At 45.8% G+C, this 15,446-nt stretch overlaps 1 protein-coding gene across 1 annotated transcript in view; it reads right to left on the bottom strand.

Annotated features, from left to right (window-relative positions):
* Positions 1 to 15,446, bottom strand: part of AFG1L (AFG1 like ATPase) — a 249,257-nt gene that overhangs the window by 56,513 nt on the left and 177,298 nt on the right. The window contains exons 9-10 of the mRNA XM_049771195.1: positions 5,575 to 5,645; positions 5,218 to 5,318 (exon numbers count right to left, since the gene is read on the bottom strand). Coding sequence (XP_049627152.1) covers positions 5,218 to 5,318; positions 5,575 to 5,645 — 172 coding nt within the window. The remainder of the gene's footprint in view (positions 1 to 5,217; positions 5,319 to 5,574; positions 5,646 to 15,446) is intronic.

Raw genomic sequence — 15,446 nt, 5'->3', positions numbered from 1 at the left:
GGGGACACTGGTGGTGGAAATGTTGCACTGATGAAGGGGGATGTTCATTTAGTGACTGACGCCCAACTACACTCATGTTTGTAACCATGGTATATAAATAAAGATATTTAAAAAAACCAGCAAAAACATGAAAACAACAGATGAGTGGATAAATAAATAGTAGCCTGTACACACAATGGAATACAATCCAGCAATGACAAACAGTTAAATCTTGCAGTTTTCTGCACCATAAATGGAACTAGATAATGCTAAATGTAGTGAGTTAGGAAAAAAAAAAAACCCAGCTGATCAGATTCATATGCAGAGTAAGCTGAGCCAATATACCTCGGTGAAATAGAGCACATCTCCATATTCTGACTCCATTTCCTCTAAAAAAGCACAGAACCTCCTGTGTTTTAAGCCCCTGGATCTGGTTTGGTTGATGCATTTCACAACAACAGACATCACATTGTCACACGGCAGGCATTTACTGCAAAGGGCCTGCTGATGGGTAATGCAGTGAAGAACAATGGCCTTCTCTACACCCTCCTCTTCAAATTTTTTTTGAACAAGTGCCACCAGTCCATTTTTCCTCCCTGTCATCAATGGCGCTCCATCAGTTATTATTCCAACAAACCTCTTCCATGGCAAACCTGCATTCTCAATGGCATCACACAGATGCCGAAATATCTCATTAGTGGTGGTCTGGCCATGCATTGGAATTATTGTGAGCAGCTCCTCTGTCAATTCAAAATTGCAATCAACACCACGGACATAAATTGTGAGCTGTGCAGTGTCTGTTATATCTGTGCCCTCGTCAAGAGCAACTGAGTATGTATCAAAACATTTGGCTTTCTCACACAGTTGATAAATGTCACTTGACATGTCAGAAATGCACTCTGCCACAGTGTTGGCAGAAAGGTTGATTTTGCTAAACTGACCTTTCTTTTCCAGACAGATAATACTTGCAGCCTGTAACATGCATTCTTTAACAAACTCTCCTTCTGTGAATGGTTTCCCTGCCTTAGCAATCATCTCACTAACCATGTAACTAGCTTCGACTGATGCAACATTCTCTTTGGTTGCTTTCTTGAAGAAATCTTGTTGCCTCATTAGACATGCTTTAAGACTGGCAACCTGCTTGGCTCTCTCATTTTCTTGATATCTTGCACATTCCTCAGCATGTTTAGTTGAATAATGGTGTTTCAAGTTGTATTCCTTGTGCACTGCAAATTTTTCTGAGCAAATAAGACATGTGGGGATGCCCCTGTGCTCAACAAAGAAATACTGCATCTCCCACTTTTCCTGAAATTGTCTGTGCTCGTCATCAATCTTTCCCTTCACTGCAGGCTTTGATGAAGTCATGATGAAGATATATAAAATCTAATTTTGTAATAAACTTCTCTCACTTCTCTCCCTTAGGCCTCCAATAATGCAAAGGACAGCAGGCAGGAGCAGCAGAAATGACGTCTGCGCTAGGCGCAAAGTATTTGCAATTATTCGCTTATCGAATATTCGTAATAAAAAATCGCATTAGGGGGCCGGTGAGGTGGCACTAGAGGTAAGGTGTCTGCCTTGCAAGCACTAGCCAAGGAAAGGACTGTGGTTCAATCCCCCAGCGTCCCATATGGTCCCCCCAAGCTAGGGGCGATTTCTGAGTGCTTAGCCAGGAGTAATCTCTGAGCATCAAACGGATGTGGCCCGAAAAAACAAAAAACAAAAAAAAATTTTTAAAAAGTCGCATTAGTAAGAAAAAATATCACAAAAAATCGCATTAAACATTTGCATACCCCAAACGGAACTGCTCGGGGTATATGAATGTTTAATGTGATTTTTTTTCTTACTAATGCGATTTTTATTGCGATTATTTGCAATAAAAGACACCTGATATACAGCAACTTTTGTATATACTAAAAGCATAAACATTAAATTATTGTAATTATATCACCTCAACTACAATAAAATATATATTTTTGAGGGGGCACACCGATGATGCTCAGAAATCACTCCTGGCTTGGATGTTGCAGATAGAACCCAGGTCCACCCTGGGTCGGCTACATACAAGGCAAATGCCCTACTGCTGTGCTATTGCTCCAGCCCCTAAAATACATTCTTTTTTTTTTTTGCTTTGGGGCCACACCCATTTGACACTCAGGGGTTACTCCTGGCTATGCGCTCAGAAGTTGCTCCTGGCTTGGGGGACCATATGGGATGACGGAGGATCGAACCGCGGTCCGTCCTAGGCTAGCGCAGGCAAGGCAGGCACCTTACCTCTAGCGCCACCGCCCAGCCCCTAAAATACATTTTTTTAATAATTTTTATTGAGGCCAATGTGAATTACAAGTCTTTTACAGTTATGTTTAAAGTTCATAATGCCACTGTTTTGGGGCAATTCCCACCACTCGTGTTGACCACCCACTGACCCTGCTCTTAACATGCATACCATAACTCCATCCTTAGCCCCCTAGACTGCTGGTGTAACAGGTCCCTTTTGTGTAAAATACATTTTTTTATCTTTTGTTTTCGTTTTGCTTTGTTTGGGGGCCACACTATGCAATGCTCACAGTTTACTCCTGGCTTTGTGCTCAGAAATCACTTCTTGCTCTGGGGACCATATGGATGGTGGGAATTGAACCCGGTTTCATCCTGGGTCAGCCATGTTCAAAGCAAATGACCTACCACTGTGCTACCACTCTGACCCCAAATACATTTTTTTAAATAAAGGTATGCCAAAAATAGCAGCAATGGTTCATTTTGACTCAAAGGACTTAGCTCCTAAATACTACTTTATTCATAATTTTGTCAAATATTAATATAAAGAACTTAATTTTATTTTTACTTTCCAAGATCAAATTCTACTCAACTGTTTTCCTACCACCCTCATAGATTATAAGAATTTTATAGATGGGGCATTGGTGGTGGGAAGATTGCATTGGTGAAGGGGGGTGATCTTTTCTATAACTGAAACTCAACTATCATGGTTAGTTATCATGGTGCTTAAATAAAGATATTATAAAAATTAAGGATTATATAGCATTCTCATTAGCAATCTTTTCGAGGTATTAAGTCTCCTGAAATAATAAGCACATGAAAATGCAAGTAAATACACTCAATACCTGCTGCAAGGCACCCACTTTGACTTACTACCCATCTCACTAACACATAATAGATTTTCTCTTCTCCTTAATTCATTCACTAATCTCCCTTCAGTAGAAAGATCAGCTACATCTTTCCAAAGTTTTCCTCAAGTTTAATTTCTCTGGCAAGGTAAATCTGAAATGGCAGCATTCACATAATGTATTACATAGATGTCAAGCTATTAGAACTTGGTAAGATTGATGCAGTAAAAGTCTTGTATAATTATAGTCCTGAGAGACTAAGATTATCTGTCAGGGGATCCAAATTTGTCCTGATCTGTTTAGTTCTAAAGTACTTTATTTCTGATATAGCAATTTTTTTCTGATATAGCAATTTTGATTGGATTGTCTTTGCTTAACAATTGGAAATTTTGCATTGCTTAGAAGTAATTGTTATTATCTTTTAAGAAAAGTACTCATAAGAGGCCAGAGTGTTACACAGTGGGTAGGGCATTTGCCTTGCACACAGCTAAACTGGGTCCAATTCCTTGGCATCCCATATGGTCCCCTGAGCCTGTCAGGAGTAATTTCTGAGTACAGATCCAGGATTAACCGCCAGAGAAACAACAGGTGTGGCCAACCCCACCCCTCCTAAAAAAGGTTTCTTAAAAAAATAGATGGCAGATATAAGTACTGTTTCCTAACCCCTTACTGAAAAACAACTCTTCTTCTATTTTTGGGGGGGGCACAGCCACTGGCATGCTCAGGGGTTACTCCTGACTCTCCTCTCTCAGAAATTACTTCTGACGGGCTTGGGGAACCATATGGGATGCAGAGGATTGAACCCAGGTCAGTTGCATGCAAAGTAAATGCCCTATTTGCTGTGCCACCACTTTGCCCCCCCACCCAAAAAAATCTCTTTCCTTTCCTAAAAGTTAAGACAAATCAGGGACCACTTAAAAAGATAATTCATATAGTACAACAGAGAAATTATACTTTAAGTTATTATATATATTATATACTATTGATATGTACTATATAATCATATATTATACATTATAATATATAATCTTATATTATATATTATATTATATTATATTATATTATATTATATTATATTATATTATATTATATTATATTATATTATATTATATTAACTAAGTTATGTGCAATTTTAATGTTTTACCCCCCTCAGTCAATAAATATGTTGAATGTCTCCTAGTACTGAGAATTTCAGAGCCTTTTCCTTTTTTTTTTGGATGGGAAGCTCAGGTACCTGGCTCTTAACTCAGGAATCATTCCTGGTAGTGCTGAGGGGAAACACACGGGATACCGTAGATCGAACCTGGGTCGATTGCAAGTGCACTACCAGCTGTGCTATTACTCTGGCTCCTCCAGAACTTTTAAAGACAGAATTCAAGCTAAAATGAACTTCAACTAAGGTTTTTCTCATCTATATGAATGTATATATAATTCTATAATATTATATCCCAGTTCTAGAAATTTACTTTCTTTTTTTATTTTTTTGTTTTTGGGCCACACCTGGTGGTGCTCAGGAGTTACTCCTGGCTGTCTGCTCAGAAATAGCTCCTGGCAGGCATGGGAGACCATATGGGACACTGGGATTCGAACCAACCACCTTTGGTCCTGGATCGGCTGCTTGCAAGGCAAACACCGCTGTGCTAGCTCTACGGGCCGAAATTTACTTTCTTTTACTATAGCCCAAACATAAAATATTATGGCAAAAGAAGAGATAGTAAGAAGAATAAGAAATTTTTGTTTACTTATACTTCTTTAAATCATGGTAGTATTGTATCGTTTCATCATTTTTCCCCCAGAAATTAACCTCACCTCATTTTTTCTTAATTTTCTTGTTTGACTTTCACAAAATATCTCATAACTGATTTCAGTTATGCTTCCAGCAATAGTTTACAATTCATTGCTTTTATGTTTATTTTAGAGTTCTTCTAAGTGCAAATTTCTAAAAAAAAATAAATCTATAAAAAGCACCTCATACAGCTGAGTATTCCTCTAAATGAGACTTTAAATCAGTTCTGATTCTGTGAATAGTATTTTAAAATCTCCAATGGACAGAAAGGAAAATATGAAGTATTTTAACATGTGAAAAGGCCAGTGAGTCTGGACGTGTCTGGATACTTACTCTCTCACACAGCTCTTCAAATGTGCAGTCGGCAACGGTTCCACAGGCTTTATTCAGCCGCAGCTCTCTGCCTTGCACTTTTAAAATCCTTGGTCTAGTTACTATGGGAACAGGAACAAAGACTCAATCTTGTCTGGATAATTACTATAAAATTCATCTCTTACAGATAGGAAATGCATAGCTTGATGAATAATAGCACATGATTCAACACATAAATTAGACAAAATGCTGATACAATGACTGCCACTTGAGCATGGCATCAACCCATATACAGCAATGGAACTTATTAATTGGTCAGTGGAGATTGGGCATTGTGTTCTAAATGTATTCTCTTTCAAGAGAAATTAACTTACGTACAATCATTTTGTTTCTGAGCCAGCTCATCAAACAACTTATCCATGACAGCCTCCACATCAGCTTCACTTGTGCTACAGTGAAAAGAATAATAGAATATGAAATTAATAACACTTGAAGCCAACATCAAACAGCTGCCTGAGCCGGCTTAGCTTTTTGCCCATAAAAAAAAAGAACAGGATGTTATGCTCTAAATACAAACATTAGATTTAGAATACACTTAAAAGCAGAGAATATTAACTCTCAGGTAGATGATTCTGCCTTATTTGCATACACTGAAAGACTTCTGTGCTTCTGGCTGTTTCCAGTAATGAGACGATACAGGCAGAGTAAATCCATTAATACTATGTGTACACAATGAGAAGAAAGGCTTCTGGCTCTCTCTTGCATGCAAAACAAGAGCAAATAGACAAGGCAGTCAAGCATCCAGAAAAGTATCCTTTGAAATCTCTACTGATAGGGTACATGTAAAATTAAATATTGAAACTGCTTTAAATAAAAATCAAGTCAAACCACTGGCTGAGAGCATCAAACATCCAGAATTAAATTACTAGCATCAAAATACCAACTTGGTCTGCACATCAGTAACTTTATCTGACTTATAGTATAAGAACAACTATAGACCACACTATTCCCTCAAAAGTGTCCTTGTTGGAAATTCAAGAAAACTCTAGCCTTCTGTGATGCCCACTATTGCAGCCACTATAAAGTTAAGTCTCATTGAACAATCTTTTGTATTCTAATTATAAACCACCATATGGTTGAGGGAACCCATGTAAATAAATGTGATAACAGTATGACCTTTTTTCCTCTCACTTTTTTTAAAGAGGGGTTGATAAATTAGCATTCAATAAATAACTGGCAGAAGAAATAAACACTGCTTAAAAAACCTTCAAGTGAAAACGCAAGTTTACTTCAACTCTACACACACACACACACACACACACACACACACACACACACACACACACACACACACACAGGATGACCTGCCAATATGTTTAATTCTAAAAGACAAATACCACTTATCTAGGTGTGGAAACAATTAAACTCAATTCTGGACATTTATCTTTATAAGATCTAATTGAAAACTATAGTACAAATCCTTTTTTTCTTTAGATTAAGCTTAAACTAAACCAAACTAATTTTTCTAATATTATCAGATGACACAAGCATCTAATTCTTCAACTATTTTATAGAAAACATATTTAAAATGCAAAAAAGCATCCAGTCATAATAATGGATTTAGAATTTCAAGTGATAACCACTCCAGCTTCAAGAATATTAAAAGTCATCCAGAATTGTTAACTGTGCATGGGAAAATGCTATTTTATTTACATAAAGACTTATTTGACCATTTGAATACTCCTGTAATAAAATAATAACATGATGGTACAGGAATGATTATAAAGACAAAAAAATTTAAGGTACAAGAAATTCACACAAGTCAATGTAAATGTCAATGTCTAAGACAAGTACCGTATGATCAGATAGTTTTGCCTACATCATTCTTGGGAACTCATCCAGAAGCCTCTATCTTTCAAGATAATGTACATAGGAAAAGCTCTTTAAGAGAAGTTTATTCTTAGAACTTTTTTTTTATTTTAATTATGACAACAAAGATGCAAAGAAAGAGGACAGGGTAAAGTTACAGTGGAAGACCAATCACCCATAAACAGGATTCTCAGTAGTCCCATCGATGATATCCCAGCCTTGAACTTTCAGCCAAAGAACATTAAGAAAAACAAAACTGAACCCATGTACAATACAATTACTTTGTCCCTCAAATCCCCAGTTGTAGTACATATTAATTCTTAGCAGCACACCATATAATCTAAAGATATTAGACTTATGTAACTCTTTAAACATTGAGGGCAAAGTACATTTATCTAGTTCCATGCACATGCTTACTAGTTTAAGTTAACCTCAAAAGTTTTAGTGGGTTGTTTTTCTTAAGGATTGGAGTCAAGGGAACATAGTAAAAAACGATATTAAAGTGGCATTTGTTTGCACAGGCCCACCAAAACATAAGGGACATGGAAAGACAAATTATGGTCTAAATACATGGAGACCCTACCCCTGAAGTTTCCTGGCACAGGACTGACTCTAGGCTCCAGGCAAACTAGTTTGTCCAATTCAAGTCATCGTCTGTAGTGGCAATACACCTCCATTCCTCACATAGTCTCTATTGTTGGTATCATGCTTCTGTATTAAAGATCCTGGAGTCTGCATATCCCATATTGCAGTCAGGATGGTGCAGAGCATCCTCTCGTTTCACCTCACACTTAAGGGGCAATAGAGAGAACCATGTCCTGTAGAGCAGGTCATTGTTGTTGTCACGTCTTCTCAGTGTAAACGGAAGTGTCTTTTTAGGAGGTCGATGTCAGACCCTTGGTAATGTCTTTCCTGGTAGAGGACTGCTTCCAACTGTTGCTATAAAAGACCTTGGATGTTTCATAGATAGCTTGCCTGGTTCCAGCGTGAATGGAGAATGCCCATTCATCTGAGGCCTGTGCCAGGTCATTATATCAATGTTCAGGGTGTAAGGTACATTGTAATGAGATTTATTAGATAATAACTAATCTGTATGTATAGAGTTTTCCCATTTTAATGTGTCTATGCAAACAAGGATCAATGCCATGAAGCGTTATTGGTGCATCTGGAGGCAATAGGAACAAGACCAGCAATTTCCATGACATAGTTCAATCATAGGCATCAAACTGAGGGATAGTTCCACCAACAATCCTTACTGAACAGCTTACAAAGAAAAGACAAGATGAAAAGTGGATAGAAACATCATGGTAGAAGAATATACAGAGAGTTACAGCAGTTAAAGAAAACAATCATAAAATATTCAAAAGATATATGTGTTCAATATGTGTTCGATTTGTGTCCTTCTAAATAGTTCTGGGATTTGTAAGATCTACTGTATGTCTTTGGTCAGAAATTAAAACTGTATGTTACTGAAGTTAAGAAGGGTAAATCTGGGGTACTGATGGTTGGGAGGAGCATATGTTCGCGCAGGGGCGGTAGCCCCCGTGCGGTTTCAAAATGTAGACTGGTATGAAATTGCCAGTGACATCCTGAGTATAGCTGAGCAGTTATCTGCCACCCCCCAGATCAAACGCCACCCCCTAAGCAACCTCTGGAGCCGGCCTGGGAGTGGGGAAAACCCAGGGTGCCCCATCAGCTCCTCCCAGAAACCCACCTGGAGATCCGGAGGAAAGGGGGAGGGGGGGGAGGGTGACCCAGGTCCGGGCCCCCCTACCCTAGGCCAGGCCAAAAGGCCGCTGGCACATGCGGAGGTCTGCCAGCTGCCTGCCCATGCCGGCTAAAAATCCTGCTCCAGGAAGGGAGAGAGACCCTCCCAAGCCCAAAGGACAGGGATTTAAGCCCAACCCTAGGCCGGTCCCCAGACCTGGCCTGGGAGTGGGGAAAACCCAGGGTGCCCCATGAGCTCCTCCCAGAAACCCACCTGGAGATCCGGAGGAAAGGGGGAGAGGGGGGGAGGGTGACCCAGGTCCGGGCCCCCCTACCCTAGGCCAGGCCAAAAGGCCGCTGGCACATGCGGAGGTCTGCCAGCTGCCTGCCCGTGCCGGCTAAAAATCCTGCTCCAGGAAGGGAGAGAGACCCTACCAAGCCCGAAGGACAGAGATTTAAGCCCAACCCTAGGCCGGTCCCCAGACCTGGCCTGGGAGTGGGGAAAACCCAGGGTGCCCCATCAGCTCCTCCCAGAAACCCACCTGGAGATCCGGAGGATTCTTAGAACTTTTTTCTTTTTTTTTTTTTTTTTTATTAATTATTTTTTTTATTATTTTAATTATGACAACAAAGATGCAAAGAAAGAGGACAGGGTAAAGTTACAGTGGAAGCCCAATCACCCATAAACAGGATTCTCAGTAGTTCCATCGATGATATCCCAGCCTTGAACTTTCAGCCAAAGAACATTAAGAAAAACAAAACTGAACCCATGTACAATACAATTACTTTGTCCCTCAAATCCCCAGTTGTAGTACATATTGTTTCTTAGCAGCACACCATATAATCTAAAGATATTAGACTTATGTAACTCTTTAAACATTGAGGGCAAAGTACATTTATCTAGTTCCATGCACATGCTTACTAGTTTAAGTTAACCTCAAAAGTTTTAATGGGTTGTTTTTCTTAAGGATTGGAGTCAAGAGAACATAGTAAAAAACGATATTAAAGTGGCATTTGTTTGCATAGGCCCACCAAAACATAAGGGACATGGAAAGACAAATTATGGTCTAAATACATGGAGACCCTACCCCTGAAGTTTCCTGGCACAGGACTGACTCTAGGCTCCAGGCAAACTAGTTTGTCCAATTCAAGTCATAGTCTGTAGTGGCAATACACCTCCATTCCTCACATAGTCTCTGTTGTTGGTATCATTCTTCTGTATTAAAGATCCTGGAGTCTGCATATCCCATATTGCAGTCAGGATGGTGCAGAGCATCCTCTCGTTTCACCTCACACTTAAGGGGCAATAGAGAGAACCATGTCCTGTAGAGCAGGTCATCGTTGTTGTCATGTCTTCTCGCAGGTCATTGTTGTTGTCACGTCTTCTCAGTGTAAACGGAAGTGTCTTATTAGGAGGTCGATGTCACACCCTTGGTAGTGTCTTTCCTGGTAGAGGACTGCTTCCAACTGTTGCTATAAAAGACCTTGGATGTTTCGTAGATAGCTTGCCTGGTTCCAGCGTGAATGGAGAATGCCCATTCAACTGAGGCCTATGCCAGGTCATTATATCAATATTCAGGGTGTAAGGTACATTGTAATGAGATTTATTAGATAATAACTAATCTGTATGTATAGTGTTTTCCCATTTTAATGTGTCTATGCAAACAAGGATCAATGCCACAAAGCGTTATTGGTGCATCTGGAGGCAATAGGAACAAGACCAGCAATTTCCATGACATAGTTCAATCATAGGCATCAAACTGAGGGATAGTTCCACCACAATCCTTACTGAACAGCTTACAAAGAAAAGACAAGATGAAAAGTGGATAGAAACATCATGGTAGAAGAATATATAGAGAGTTACAGCAGTTAAAGAAAATAACCATAAAATATTCAAAAAATATATGTGTTCAATATGTGTTCGATTTGTGTCCTTCTAAATAGTTCTGGGATTTGTAAGATCTACTGTATGTCTTTGGTCAGAGATTGAAGCTGTGTGTTACTGAAGTTAAGAAGGGTAAATCTGGGGTACTGATGGTTGGGAGGAGCATATGTTCGCGCAGGGGCGGTAGCCCCCGCGCGGTTTCAAAATGTAGACTGCTATGAAATTGCCAGTGACAGCCTGAGTATAGCTGAGAAATTATTTGCCTCCCCCCAGATCAAACTACACCCCCTGATCCACCCTCTAGAGCCGGCCTGGGAGTGGGGAAAACCCAGGGTGCCCCATGAGCTCCTCCCAGAAACCCACCTGGAGATCCGGAGGAAAGGGGGGGAGGGGGTTCGGGTGACCCAGGTCCGGGCCCCCCACCCTAGGCCAGGCCAAAAGGCCGCTGGCACATACGGAGGTCTGCCAGCTGCCCGCCCGTGCTGCTAAAAATCCAGCTCCAGGAAGGGAGAGAGACCCTCCCAAGCCCGAAGGACAGGGATTTAAGCCCAACCTAGGCCGGTCCCCAGTCCCGGCCTGGGAGTGGGGAAAACCCAGGGTGCCCCATGAGCTCCTCCCAGAAACCCACCTGGAGATCCGGAGGAAAGGGGGAGAGGGGGTTCGGGTGACCCAGGTCCGGGCCCCCCACCCTAGGCCAGGCCAAAAGGCCGCTGGCACATACGGAGGTCTGCCAGCTGCCCGCCCGTGCTGCTAAAAATCCAGCTCCAGGAAGGGAGAGAGACCCTCCCAAGCCCAAAGGACAGGGATTTAAGCCCAACCTAGGCCGGTCCCCAGACCCGGCCTGGGAGTGGGGAAAACCCAGGGTGCCCCATGAGCTCCTCCCAGAAACCCACCTGGAGATCCGGAGGAAAGGGGGAGAGGGGGTTCGGGTGACCCAGGTCCGGGCCCCCCACCCTAGGCCAGGCTAAAAGGCCGCTGGCACATACGGAGGTCTGCCAGCTGCCCGCCCGTGCTGCTAAAAATCCAGCTCCAGGAAGGGAGAGAGACCCTCCCAAGCCCGAAGGACAGGGATTTAAGCCCAACCTAGGCCGGTCCCCAGACCCGGCCTGGGAGTGGGGAAAACCCAGGGTGCCCCATGAGCTCCTCCCAGAAACCCACCTGGAGATCCGGAGGAAAGGGGGAGAGGGGGTTCGGGTGACCCAGGTCCGGGCCCCCCACCCTAGGCCAGGCCAAAAGGCCGCTGGCACATACGGAGGTCTGCCAGCTGCCCGCCCATGCTGCTAAAAATCCAGCTCCAGGAAGGGAGAGAGACCCTCCCAAGCCCGAAGGACAGGGATTTAAGCCCAACCTAGGCCGGTCCCCAGACCCGGCCTGGGAGTGGGGAAAACCCAGGGTGCCCCATGAGCTCCTCCCAGAAACCCACCTGGAGATCCGGAGGAAAGGGGGAGAGGGGGTTCGGGTGACCCAGGTCCGGGCCCCCCACCCTAGGCCAGGCCAAAAGGCCGCTGGCACATACGGAGGTCTGCCAGCTGCCCGCCCGTGCTGCTAAAAATCCAGCTCCAGGAAGGGAGAGAGACCCTCCCAAGCCGAAACAGGGATTTAAGCCCAACCTAGGCCGGTCCCCAGACCCGGCCTGGGAGTGGGGAAAACCCAGGGTGCCCCATGAGCTCCTCCCAGAAACCCACCTGGAGATCCGGAGGAAAGGGGGAGAGGGGGTTCGGGTGACCCAGGTCCGGGCCCCCCACCCTAGGCCAGGCCAAAAGGCCGCTGGCACATACGGAGGTCTGCCAGCTGCCCGCCCGTGCTGCTAAAAATCCAGCTCCAGGAAGGGAGAGAGACCCTCCCAAGCCGAAACAGGGATTTAAGCCCAACCTAGGCCGGTCCCCAGACCCGGCCTGGGAGTGGGGAAAACCCAGGGTGCCCCATGAGCTCCTCCCAGAAACCCACCTGGAGATCCGGAGGAAAGGGGGAGAGGGGGTTCGGGTGACCCAGGTCCGGGCCCCCCACCCTAGGCCAGGCCAAAAGGCCGCTGGCACATACGGAGGTCTGCCAGCTGCCCGCCCGTGCTGCTAAAAATCCAGCTCCAGGAAGGGAGAGAGACCCTCCCAAGCCCAAAGGACAGGGAATTAAGCCCAACCTAGGCCGGTCCCCAGACCCGGCCTGGGAGTGGGGAAAACCCAGGGTGCCCCATGAGCTCCTCCTAGAAACCCACCTGGAGATCCGGAGGAAAGGGGGAGAGGGGGTTCGGGTGACCCAGGTCCGGGCCCCCCACCCTAGGCCAGGCCAAAAGGCCGCTGGCACATACGGAGGTCTGCCAGCTGCCCGCCCGTGCTGCTAAAAATCCAGCTCCAGGAAGGGAGAGAGACCCTCCCAAGCCCGAAGGACAGGGATTTAAGCCCAACCTAGGCCGGTCCCCAGACCCGGCCTGGGAGTGGGGAAAACCAAGGGTGCCCCATGAGCTCCTCCCAGAAACCCACCTGGAGATCCGGAGGAAAGGGGGAGAGGGGTTTTGGGTGACCCAGTTCGGGCCCCCCATCCTAGGCCAGGCCAAAAGGCCGCTGGCACATACGGAGGTCTGCCAGCTGCCCGCCCGTGCTGCTAAAAATCCAGCTCCAGGAAGGGAGAGAGACCCTCCCAAGCCCGAAACAGGGATTTAAGCCCAACCTAGGCCGGTCCCCAGACCCGGCCTGGGAGTGGGGAAAACCCAGGGTGCCCCATGAGCTCCTCCCAGAAACCCACCTGGAGATCCGGAGGAAAGGGGGGGAGGGAGTTCGGGTGACCCAGGTCCGGGCCCCCCACCCTAGGCCAGGCCAAAAGGCCGCTGGCACATACGGAGGTCTGCCAGCTGCCCGCCCGTGCTGCTAAAAATCCAGCTCCAGGAAGGGAGAGAGACCCTCCCAAGCCCGAAGGACAGGGATTTAAGCCCAACCTAGGCCGGTCCCCAGACCCGGCCTGGGAGTGGGGAAAACCCAGGGTGCCCCATGAGCTCCTCCCAGAAACCCACCTGGAGATCCGGAGGAAAGGGGGAGAGGGGGTTCGGGTGACCCAGGTCCGGGCCCCCCACCCTAGGCCAGGCCAAAAGGCCGCTGGCACATACGGAGGTCTGCCAGCTGCCCGCCCGTGCTGCTAAAAATCCAGCTCCAGGAAGGGAGAGAGACCCTCCCAAGCCCGAAGGACAGGGATTTAAGCCCAACCTAGGCCGGTCCCCAGACCCGGCCTGGGAGTGGGGAAAACCCAGGGTGCCCCATGAGCTCCTCCCAGAAACCCACCTGGAGATCCGGAGGAAAGGGGGGAGAGGGGGTTCGGGTGACCCAGGTCCGGGCCCCCCACCCTAGGCCAGGCCAAAAGGCCGCTGGCACATACGGAGGTCTGCCAGCTGCCCGCCCGTGCTGCTAAAAATCCAGCTCCAGGAAGGGAGAGAGACCCTCCCAAGCCTGAAGGACAGGGATTTAAGCCAAACCTAGGCCGGTCCCCAGACCTGGCCTGGGAGTGGGGAAAACCCAGGGTGCCCCATGAGCTCCTCCCAGAAACCCACCTGGAGATCCGGAGGAAAGGGGGAGAGGGGGTTCGGGTGACCCAGGTCCGGGCCCCCCACCCTAGGCCAGGCCAAAAGGCCGCTGGCACATGCGGAGGTCTGCCAGCTGCCTGCCCGTGCCGGCTAAAAATCCTGCTCCAGGAAGGGAGAGAGACCCTCCCAAGCCCAAAGGACAGGGATTTAAGCCCAACCCTAGGCCGGTCCCCAGACCTGGCCTGGGAGTGGGGAAAACCCAGGGTGCCCCATGAGCTCCTCCCAGAAACCCACCTGGAGATCCGGAGGAAAGGGGGAGAGGGGGGGAGGGTGACCCAGGTCCGGGCCCCCCTACCCTAGGCCAGGCCAAAAGGCCGCTGGCACATGCGGAGGTCTGCCAGCTGCCTGCCCGTGCCGGCTAAAAATCCTGCTCCAGGAAGGGAGAGAGACCCTACCAAGCCCGAAGGACAGAGATTTAAGCCCAACCCTAGGCCGGTCCCCAGACCTGGCCTGGGAGTGGGGAAAACCCAGGGTGCCCCATCAGCTCCTCCCAGAAACCCACCTGGAGATCCGGAGGATTCTTAGAACTTTTAAAGAAGATCTAGGAAGAGGATGGCAATGCCAGTCACCAGGGACATTTGATGGCTCTGAGAAACTTAACATGTCCTAAAAAAGCACATTATGTGATAAAGGAAAAGAACTAAATTCTGACAATAACCAAGACAAAAGAAAATTATATTTTTGTGTTGGAAAGGGTTTGGGCCACACCTGGAGGAGCTCAGGTATTACTCCTAGCTCTGTGCTTAGAAATTACACAAGGCTGGCTCAGAGGACTATATGGGATGCCGGAATCAGATCCAGAGTGGTGCATGCAAGTCAAATGTGATACCCACTGTGCAAATGCTCTGGCCCCAGAAGAAAACTATATTTATAAAAATGTATTCAGTGAATGAACAATTGCTAACTAACATCCAGTATGGTAATTTTCTTTTGATTCTGTGTATTCTAGTATACTATATAAAAGTGGAGCTATATTATTATACATTACATAATGGGCCTCGCTAGTCTTTAGTTAGGCCAGATTAGCATCCTCTATTAAATTAAAATGTGTATGGCGCTGGAGAAATAGCACAATGGTAGGGCATTTGCCTTGCAGACAGTTGATCCAGGATGACCCTGGTTTGATTCCTGGCATCCCATATGGTCCCCCTAGCCAGGAGTGATTTCTGAGCACATAGCCAGAACCCCTGAGCGGCACCAGGTGTGGCCCCCTACAAAAAA

This window comes from Suncus etruscus, chromosome 4, assembly GCF_024139225.1.
Source record: "Suncus etruscus isolate mSunEtr1 chromosome 4, mSunEtr1.pri.cur, whole genome shotgun sequence".
Lineage (NCBI taxonomy): Eukaryota > Metazoa > Chordata > Mammalia > Eulipotyphla > Soricidae > Suncus > Suncus etruscus.
This window is presented reverse-complemented; position numbering and strand designations above follow the sequence as displayed.